This window comes from Ovis canadensis, chromosome 6 (assembly GCF_042477335.2).
Source record: "Ovis canadensis isolate MfBH-ARS-UI-01 breed Bighorn chromosome 6, ARS-UI_OviCan_v2, whole genome shotgun sequence".
Lineage (NCBI taxonomy): Eukaryota > Metazoa > Chordata > Mammalia > Artiodactyla > Bovidae > Ovis > Ovis canadensis.
Genome location: NC_091250.1, coordinates 85,298,784 through 85,309,986, shown reverse-complemented (window position 1 = coordinate 85,309,986; position 11,203 = coordinate 85,298,784). Strand labels below are relative to the sequence as shown.

The following is an 11,203-nucleotide window of genomic DNA, read 5'->3' as shown; positions in this document are numbered from 1 at the left end:
TGATCACAATAAGTGCTTAATAAATAGTGATTGAACAAACTGAACCTATGATGCAATCCGGGCTCAATCTGTTAACTTCATTGTGCAGGCATTTAACGTTCTAAGCTAGAAATGGCTGGAGAGAAACTGAAAAATTGTGAAGGTTTTTGGTGCCATTATAATGCGTTGGCTGGATCTGTAGGCAATTGGGCTAGGAGAGGTTTTAAACAGAAAATTGGCTGAACAAGCTTAGTTTACTAGGAAAAAAAGTGAATCAAAGGGTGAAGAGGTGGGAAACTGGGAAACGACAAGAGAGGGGTAAGGTATCCCCCATGTACCCCCATGGACTGTAGCCTACCAGGCAAGAGTACTGGAGTGGGGTGCTATTTCCTTCTCCAGGGGATCTTCCCGACCCAGGGATTGAACCCGGGTCTCCTGCATCGCAAGCAGATGCTTTACCTTCTAAGCCACCAGGGAAGCCCTAAGAGAGGGGTGGTCACTGCTATTGTCCAGTTGAGTGACGACGGTGGATTAAGGCACTGAGAAAAAAGATGGATGAGGAGAAAGGACTGGATTCTCGAATTTTGAAGCAGGTCAAGATTTAGTGTCAATGAGAGGCGGGAAGGAAGATAGAGAAAGTGAAAGCGAAACTCGTATGTGTATTACAGGTTTGTATCAAATGCATGGGATAGTAATCTATAAACAACAAAACCTCACAGTAGTTGGTTGTTTTTAATCTCTGGCCGCTCTTAATTTGGGCAAAGTGGCAGTACGTTTAAAGACATGTGTTCAGATCCATGAAAAACATCATATTTCAAATTAGGTTTTATCACTCAGATTTCTCAAGGAGCAGCGAAGGATAATCTGAGCAGAGAGGGAGAGGAGGACAAAATTCCTCAGCTATTTCTTTCAGCGCCTTCCCACTTCCACAAACCTACGGTGGTACCCTGGAGGCTCGGAGCCCCGCCCATTTCGTCTCAGCCGTAAACAATTCTTCCGCGACGGATTTCCTGACTAGCCAATCACGCTCCGTGGCGTCATTACCTTGCGCCACACTGGACAAGTCAGAGGCCGCCCCACGTGTACTGTGTTGACTGTCAGTGTCTCTTGAAGCCTAATTCCCGGAAGCTGTGAGTTCTGCGAGAAGTTCCTGCACTCCGTGCCCCAAGTCAGCGAATTCCCAAAAATGAACACTCCAGGCGTGCTGTCCTTTACCCAGCAAGCCTGGGAGCAGGTGCTGGCCAAAGCGAAACGGGCCGTGGTCTACCTGGACGCCGCCTGCGCGGAGAGCCTGCACTGGGGCTGCGGGTCCTCGAGGCTGCTGGAGGCGGTGGGGAGCCCTGCGTGTTACCTGCGCGAGTTCGAGCCCGCCGCAGTTGGTGGCGGAGCCGAGCAGCCCAAGGCAGTGTTTGTGTTGAGCTCCCTGCTGAAAGGCCGGATCGTGGAGACCCTGCGGGACATCATCTGCCGAAGTCACTTCCAGTACTGTGTGGTGGTCACGGCTGTGAACCACGCAGTCCATCTTACGGCTAATCATGTGCCGGCGGCGGCAGCAGCCGAGTTGGAAGGGCAGCAGCCAGTGTTCGAGCAACTGGAGGAGAAGCTGTGTGAGTGGATGGGCAACATGAACTACACAGCTGAGGTGCTGCACATACCATTGTTACTCGCCCCTGTGGCTCCCCACCTTGCCCTGACTCCAGCTTTTGCTTCCCTTTTCCCACTGTTACCCCGGGATGTGCATATCCTCAACAGTGCCCGACCTGACAGAAGGAGGCTGGGAAGCCTGGCTGAGGTGGATGCCACTGCCCTGACCCCTGAGCTGCTGCTGCAGATTAGGTGCCTGGTGTCAGGGCTCAGTTCCCTGTGTGAGCATTTAGGGGTACGAGAGGAGTGCTTTGCTGTAGGTTCCCTCAGTCGGATAATCGCTGCAGATCTGGCCAATTTTGCTCCTGCCAAGAACAGGAGGAAGACTGCCACAGGCAGGGCATCAGTGGTCTTTGTGGACAGAACGCTGGATCTCACAGGTAAGTGGCAGTTACTGTGGGGGGCTTCATAACCACTCTCCAAAGTGATTCAACCTATAATTAATTTACCTCTTTCTATGTGTCCCCGGTGGCTCAGACGGTAAAGAACCCTGCAGTGCTGGAGGCAGGAGATGTGGGTTTGATCCCTGAGTCGGGAAGATCCCCTGGAAAAGGAAATGGCTACCCACTCCAATATTCTTGTCTGGAGAATCCCTGGAGAGGAGCCTGGCAGGCTACAGTCCATGGGGTCCCAAACAGTTAGACATGACTGAGGGACTGACATTTTGACTATGTGTCAGGTTAAGGAGACAAAGAAGAACTAAATAGACACAGTCCCTAATCTCACAGTTTATGGTCTAGAGGGTGTTAGAAACAAACAAATAGCAATTAAAATCAACTTATTAAATGCTGTAATGGATAAATACATCCTTAAGGTGTACTATCCTGTTAAAAACAACTGCATCTAGCCCAAAGATTGAAAAACTGGACTTACACTGACATGGAGGAGAACTGTCCACCTGGGAACCTTTAGAAATGTGCAGATATGAGTATTCACAGCAATCCTTCATAAGAAGGCTTTAAGTTGTTGGAGAACTATTACCAGATGACCAAGTTGAAGGAAGCTGTACAACAAAACACAAAAAATATTACAGAAAGTTGACTTTCAAATCTCTTTACATGAGTGTTAATGAGGCTGAACTTAAATTTCACCAGAAAATGAGACTAAATAGACTTGTAGAAAATATTTTCAAGTGTTCATTGATTTATTCTTACCTCTTTTTCTATTGAAGATTGAAAAGTGAAAGTGAAAGTGAAATCGCTCAGTCCTGTCCTACTGTTTGCAACCCCATGGACTGAAGCCTATCAGGCTCCTCCGTCCATGGGATTTTCCAGGCAAGAGTGCTGGGATGGATTGCCATTTCCTTCCCCCAGGGATCTTCCCAACCAGGAATCGAACCCGGGTCTCCCACATTGCAGGCAGACGCTTAAGATTGGGTAGTCCCAAATTATAATAATATTTATACACATAAGTAACAAATGCTACCCTTAATATGTTGTTGTTTAGTTCCCAAGTCATGTCCAACTCTTCTGCGACCCCATGGACAGTAGGCTGCCAGGTTCCTCTGTCCATGGAATTTCCCAGACAAGGATACTGGAGTGGGTTGCTATTTACTTCTCCAGGGGATGTTCCTGACCCAGGGTTTGAACCTGAGTCATCTGCTTGGCAGGCAGATTATTTACCACTGAGCCACCTGGGAAGCCCACCATTAAACAGGTGAAGGAAAAACACTTTCTCATACTTGACACGCGCATTACTTTCTTTTTTTAAAAAATAATTTTTATTTTTATTATTTTTGGCTGTCCTGGGTCTTTGTTACAGTGTGAGCTTCTCTCTAGTTGTGGAGAGTGGGGTCTTCTCTCTAGTCGCAGTCCGCAGGCTTCTCACGGTGGTGGCTTCTCTTGTTTCAGAGCATGAGCCACAGGACTTGCAAGCGTCAGGGGCTGTGGTACGTGGACTCAGTGTTTGGTGGGTCCCTGGCTGTAAAACACAAGCTTAATAGTTGTGGCTTATGGATTTAGTTGCTCTGTGGCATGTGGGATCTTCCCAGATTAGGGATTGAATCCACTGCATTGGCAGGTGGATTCTTTACCACTTAACCACCAGAGAAATCCTTTATATTTATTTTCAAAGGTCAATTTTATTGATCTCTAATTAGGTAAATGTATGGTTGCTGGTAGTACAGGCTGGAAACACCCAAGTTCATGGATAATGATCAGGTAACTGATTTTGGTAAGCATTCCCTTCAGTAGATAAATAAAAATGTTTTAAACACCCTTAAATTCTTAGAGGATTAAAAACACCTGATGAGTATATGCTTGTTGAGTTTTTGAGTCATGGTGTATACCGCTTATGCTTCGTTTTCTTTTTGCTCAAAATGTGACATTTCAAATGTTTAATTCAGTCGCTCAGTTGTGTCTGACTCTTTGCGACCCCATGGACTTCAGTGTGCCAGGATTCCCTGTCCATCACCGATTCCCAGAGCTTGCTCAAATTCATGTCCATTGAGTCTGTGATGCCATCCAACCATCTCATCTTCTGTTGTCCCCTTCTCCTCCTGCCTTCAATCTTTCCCAACATCAGGGTCTTTTCCAGTGAGTCAGTTCTTCACATCAGGTGGCCAAAGTATTGGAGTTTCAGCTTCAACAACAGTCCTTCCAATGAATATTCAGGACTGATTTCCTTTAGGATTGACAGGTTTGATCTCCTTGCAGTCCAAGGGACTCTCAAGAGTCTTCTCCAACACCCCAGTTCAAAAGCATCAATTTGTCAGTGCTCAGCTTTGTTTATAGTCCAAATCCCACATCCATATATGACTACTGAAAAACCATAGCTTTGGCTAGATTGACCTTTGTTGGCAAAGTAATGTCTCTGCTTTTCAATGTGCTGTCTAGGTTGGTCATAGCTTTTCTTCCAAGGAGCAAGCGTCTCTTAATTTCATGGCTGCAGTCACCATCTGCAGTGATTTTGGAGCCCCAAAATAAAGTCTGACACTCTTTCAATTGTTCCCCATCTATTTCCCATGAAGTGATGGGATTGGATGCCATGATCTTAGTTTTCTGAATGTTGAGTTTTAAGCCAACTTTTTCACTCTCCTCTTTCATTTTCATCAAGAGGCTCTTCAGTTCCTCTTCACTTTCTGCCATAAGTGTGGTGTCATCTGTGTATCTGAGATTATTAATATTTCTCTCAGCAATCTTGATTCCAGCCTGTGCTTCATCCAGCCCAACATTTCACATGGGATGTACCCTGCATAGAAGTAAAATACGCAGGGTGACAATATACAGCCTTGACGTACTCCTTTCCCAGTTTGGAACCAGTCTGTTGTTCCATGTCCAGTTCTAACTGTTGCCTCTTGACCTGAATATGGATTTCTCAGGAGGCAAGTCAGGTGGTCTGGTATTGCCATCTCTTGAGGAATTTTTCGCAGTTTGTTGTGATCCACACAGTGACATACAGTTGCATAAATCAAGCAAGGTCACTTCTCTCCCTGCCCTGCCCCAAGACTCCAGTTAGACAGACTTTAATGTCCTAGCCATCTAGCATCATAGCAACTACTTTTTTATATAATATGCATCTCTTCCTTATATATGACTTCTAAAACCAGAAAAAAACAAGGAAAGCATAGCTTCTGCCCTCCGAAAGCTCCCAAAGCAAAGCTATTAGGAATGATTTAGAAAATAAGGGCATGTAGGAAGGCCTAAGTTGCCAAGTCTCCCCATCTCTCCGTATATACCCCTCACATTTCTTGCTTTTTATCACTGAGAAAATATGAGCCATCAGGAAGCTTCTGTATCCTCCCATCACCAAATCTACCAACCTTTCTACATCTATAGCCACGTACTTCTCTCTCCTTCCTTCATATTAAAATGAGATATATTGTCTCTGCTACTATGTAGTGCCAACATTTCCTCCTTTGGAGACTAGATCTTTTCCTTTCTCACTCCTCTCATAGATTGACTTCTTTCAAATATCCTCCCCCTTTCCTAGCTCATCATTTTTAAAAAATGTATTTTCTACCAGATTTTTCCCATTAGCATGCACACAGAATGGAACATCTCCTTTCTTAATCCCTCCAGCTCCTGCAACTTCAGATTCATTTTTGCTCCATTTTACAGCAAACTTAAAAATTTGTCTATTCTTGCTATCTCTACAATCCTCTGCTCAGTTTCCCCTTGACTTCACTTCTTTTAGGCTTACTTCGCCTCAGTACTCCTCAGAAGTTTCCTCTGTCAAGATCACCAGTGTGCCTCCATGTTGTCAAATCTAGTGTTCAATTATCAGGATTCATTTTAGTCAATCTCAAAGCATCATTTGTCACAGCAGAGTAGAGGATGCAAATAGTTTAAAATATAATATTAATACAGATATTAAAGAAATGCAGAAGATACACAGATAATTCAGTTTCTTGTGTAATCCCATTAGAACATAAAACTGATGCTTTATTTGCTTGCTCACAGTCCTTCCGGCAAATCTGGGTTCCTTAGCATTTTTTTCAATATCATTCATGACCTGCCTGTGTGTACTTCGCCCACCTGGACCCTAAATGATCTCCCGTCACACATAGCTTTCTTGGTACACTAGCCACCTCGCTCTTCCGCAACATGCCAAGTGTGTCCCAGCCTCCCGGCCTTTGAAGTTCTGCTCAGCTTGGAAGGTTCTTCCTTTAGGTATCTGCATGGCTTTCTTGCTCACTTCCTTCTCCGACAACCCTTCCCTGACCATTTTCTAGAGACATTCTCTAGAGGTTGGTTGTTTATTGCCTATCTCCTCATATTTGAATGGAAGCTTCTGAGGGGAGGGGCTCCATTTTGTTTAACTATTTATTAACCAGCAGTCGGAAGAGTGTCTTGAAAATATTAGGTACTCAATAAATATTTATTGAAGGACTGGATGAGTGTACAAGTGAATTAAAGTTTGCTGTTATTTGGATATTCAGTGAGGTTAGTATACTCATTTTTTGTGATAGAAAATACTTTTGAGATTCCTAAGTTGCATCATTAGTCATTCACAAATAAAGTGGAAGTATACCAGGGCATGCATTTTCTGAATATTCTAAAATTTGATAGTTTGGGTCTATGATAGTATTTGAGAAAGGAAATAATTACTATTCATATTTATGTGATTAATAGATAAAAATCACTTCTACACTACCTTATTTGATCTTTTCAAGAAATTAGGTGAGCTATTTATCATTTCAGGAATAAGAAATTGAAGTTCTGAAGTTTCTCTTTACTGGAAAAAAGAAAAGCAGAAACATTAAGTAGTAGGCCAGATGTGACAGGATTGCTCCAATATTTTTATAAACGTCCATGTTCAGCAACTTTTGTTTTCTGAGTTATCAGTGTTGTTAGTGTAAAGCCCTCATTTTCTTCTGTATTTGTTTAGGAGCCTTCTGCCAGTAGGTGGGCTTCCAGGGTGTTCTTTAATTTGGTGAAGGTACTCAGCAGGAAATTGGTGTGGGATAAAACATTTTAGGTCCATAAGATCATGTGAGCGACTAGCAGAGCATAGCTTTAGCGACAAGCAAAATAGCAATTAAAATCAACTAATTAAATGCTGTAATGGATAAGTACATCCCTAATGTGCACTGCCCTGTTAAACAAAGCAACTGCATCTAGCCAAAGGTTGAAACACTGGACTTACGCTGACATGGAGGAGAACTGTCCATCTGGGAACCTTTTAGAAATGTGCAGATACCAGTATTCACAACAGGCCTTCATAAGAAGGATTTAAGTTGTTGGAGAACTGTTAACAGATGACCAAACTGAGGGAAGCTGTACAACAAAACACGAAAATGACTGAAATACTACAGACAGTTGACTTTCAAGTTTGAAAGGGACATTGTTCAAAGGGAGCAAATAGAAAAGTTTCTCAGGGTAGATTCAAGGCAACAAACAGGTAAAAGAGAAAGAAAAATCAGTCTACTCTGTCCAGGGCTTGTGAGGAACCGTGAAAGTATTATTTTCAATAGCGTGCTGAGAGCAGTGTGCAATGTGATGACAGAGCAAGGAGAGTGAACCTCCGGAAAGTCTCTTGAGATATTTCCCAAGTATGTTTAAAATGATAAGGACTGTTTCCTTCCTGAAGAGTTCATTTGAAAAGCACCAGGTGGGGCTCAGCCAGGCAGTGTCTATGCGTCGAGGAAAGCACTCCCAGGCCCGGGTAAGGGAACTCAAGTTAGGTGAGATCTCCTGAGCGGGAGAGGTCACCTGCCTGGGGTAGCAGGTGACAGCAGGAATGCCCTGGTGGGAGAGGGGGTCAAGGGAAGCCAGAATGGGTGGCATAATGGTATCCATGGGGCCCAGCGTATTTACCTCTCTACTGGGGCCTGGAACCAAGTTTGAAACCTATCGACTTTGCAGAGTGTAGCCAAGAAAGTTTCACTGATCTAGATCCCATTTTTAAATTATGACAATGCTCTCCTTCAAAAGGGATCAAATCATTGCTGGCTGATAGAGGGAAGATTTTGGAGGAGAGATTCTGATTGGAACAAATTTGTTGCTATAGTCCTAATAACTTATAAATTAAAGTCTATTTAATGGATGCGTTTGTGGTAATCATCCAAACTGTCTTCCAGATAATCAGTTTATTGGTTCATTTATGTCAAAGATGTTTCAAGATAGTGTTGCAATTTCATATTGATGATTCTTAGGACTGATTTTCAGCTGGTATACAGTTGTATTGTCAAACTTGTTTTTTAAAGACTGAAATACGTCTGTGCGTGTGTGTTCAGTCACTTCAGTCTTTGCGAATCCATAGACTGTAGCCCACCAGGCCCTTCTGTCCATAAGATTCTCCAGGCAAGCATACTGGAGTGGGTTGCCGTGCCCTCCTCCAGGGAATGTTCTCAGCCTAGGAACTGAACCCACGTCTCTTGCATCTCCTGCAGTGGCAGGTTGATTCTTTACCACTGAACCACCTGGGAAACCCAAAGATGTTTGTACTGGTAAGTAAAGAGAAATCCTCTACTTGGTGAGACCACAACTCACTTAATACTGTTGCTTGGTAGAGGTAAGTGATAGGGCCTAAGACAGTGGGGGTGCTGACGGTACTGAGGCCGCAGAAGGATTTCATGCTGGTAATGATGATTGTAGAGAAGCAACACGTGTCCTTTGCTCCACAGTGGCCCAAAACTGGCTGGGGTGGTAAGGTAAGTGGAGTTGGTGGCATTACTTTTGGCCCAGGTGCTTTCCAACCTTGATCTAGGCTCTGACATCCAGGAGCATACCTGATCACCATGCCTTTTTTTTTTTTTTTCAATTGATCTGTCCTGGCTGCAGCAAGCATAGGGAGCTGGGGAGCTCATGACTTGTTGCTAAGAGTTTGTTGTGAACTTCCCTATTCGTCCAGTTGCTGGGATTCTGAGTTCCTAGTGCAGGGTTTGATCTCTGGTCAGGGAAGTGGATCCCACATGCCGCCTGGGGCAGCCAAATAAATAAAAAATAAATATTACAAAAAAAGAATTTGTTGTGACAAGAATTTTGATGTGGTTTCTTACATCAAATTGCAGCTTAGATTGGGGCATTGCTTAGCTAAGGATAGCTGCAGCATGTAGAAGATTGCACCAACAATTTCTAAAAATCAAAAGGTAACTGGAAATCATCAGAAAGGTTTGAATCTGATATGAATTTCAATTTAAATTACATATGACAGCGATTTTCATATAGTGACCAAAAGAAAATCCATTTTCAGTTGTTGGTTTAAATGTTAATTTATATACATAGTGTATTAAAATGTTATTTGTTGTTGAATATTTTGGGTGCTATTCTTGACCCTTTACCATTAGAAGTATATATGCATTTGCATGTATTCTTCTTAGAGGTAAAATTGATGCTACCCAAAATAACACAAATAACCTCCAATAGTTCATAAATACTCCACAGTGTTAATGTCATGCTTAGAAATATAGAGAAGCTTCTCATCTTTTTGTCATCATCTTTGCTGAAAGTAATGTCACTTTGTCTAATAGTTGCTTTATATTTTTTCAATAAACAGTTATTGAGTGCCTGTTATGTGCCAGGTGTTGTTCAGGCCTAGGGGAACACTGGTGAACAAGATAGACACATTCTGTTATCCCCTGAAGCAGTCAATACACTCTCAGGGCTGAAAAATAGAATAAGTTTGTTCTAATTGTTTGAGAAGTTATTGTAGTTGTTTGAGAAGGCCCCCAGTATCTGTTGCTGTGATTTTGGTATACCTTTACCACATCTAGACCACACAGAAGCTTGTCTGCAATATTCTTCAGACATGTTTGCATAGGGGATTTCAAGACAAACTTCTATGGACCGTTCTGGCTTCTGATTTTGTTTCAAGGGACAATTAAAAAGGTAGACATGATTTATGAATATCAGAGAGATTTGAGTCTGTTTTTTTCTTTTTCCTAATATTTTTTGGCTCTTTTCAGATGGGCTAGAGTGCTTTGGTGATTATTTACAGGTTCAAGATTAAAAGATAAGAGGGAGCAGTAACCCTGGGAATTAAATTTCCTTTCTTGGTTCAATTCTTTTGAATTTTAGTTTCATGTAAACTTTTAAATTAAATCCATCCAGTTAAAGATTAACTCCCAATCCAATGGGTGGTTCTTAATCCTTGGATTAGGATTTATTGGTTCATTCAAGATGTGATTGTATATTGTTTTATTAAAGTCTTAAAATTTGAGACTATTCATAATTGCTAACCTTTGGGATCATACTACTTTTCTCAGCACTGTACGTACATGTTGTTATTCAGTTGCTAAGTTGTGTCCGACTCTTTGGGACCCCATGGACTGCAGCATGCCAGGCTTCCCTGTCCTTCCCTATTTCTCAGAGTTTGCTCAAACTCATGTCCATTGAGTCAGTGATGCCATCCAACCATCTCATCCTCTGTTGCCCCCTTTTCCTCTTGCCCTCAATCTTTCCCAGCTTTGGAGTCTTATGTAGGGAGTCTGTTGTTCCATCATGTGGCCAAAGCATTGGAGCTTTAGTTTTAGCATCTGCCTTTCCAGTGAGTATTCAGGGTTGATTTCCTTTACAATTGACTGGTTTGATCTCCTTGCTGTACAAGGGATAAATTCATTTAATTTTTATGACAAGTCTTCTATAACTATCCCCATTTTACAGATGAGGAAACAGAGACATGGAAGAGTTAAGGAACTCACCCAAGATCACACAGCTAGTGAGTGGGAGAGCTGGGGTTTGAACCTTGGCAACTTGCTCCAGAGCCTGTGCTCATAATCTCTCTCACATGAAAGGCTATTCTCGTCCTGGATAGTAGAGATGAAGCTGATGTGGTCTCTAGAAGCTGGCAGCCTCAGAGACTCAGCACAGTTGTTGGACTCTGGTGCTGCTTTAGTGTTCAGAAAAGTTACTTATTCTTCCCCCCCACATCTGGTTTTCCACAAAATGTAAAATAACCAATGAATATCTGTATTTTGGAGAGGGAAATGGCAACCCACTCCAGTATTCTTGCCTGGAGAATACCATGAACAGAGGAGCCTGGCAGGCTACAGTCCATGGAATCGCAAGAGCTGGACACAACTTAACGACTAAATCACCACCACCATCTTTATTTTAGGGTTAAGAGGATAGTGTTTAAAATCAGCATAGGTAGTGAGAACAATTGAGAAGCCATGTAAGGCTCCGACTAGGTTGCGAGT

General features: G+C 42.8%; 1 protein-coding gene across 1 annotated transcript in view; it reads left to right on the top strand.

Annotated features, from left to right (window-relative positions):
- Window positions 1-1,021: 1,021 nt before the first annotated feature.
- Window positions 1,022-11,203, top strand: part of SCFD2 (sec1 family domain containing 2) — a 400,263-nt gene continuing 390,081 nt past the window's right edge. Inside the window, exon 1 of the mRNA XM_069594121.1 lies at window positions 1,022-2,003. Coding sequence (XP_069450222.1) covers window positions 1,166-2,003 — 838 coding nt within the window. The 5' untranslated portion in view covers window positions 1,022-1,165. The remainder of the gene's footprint in view (window positions 2,004-11,203) is intronic.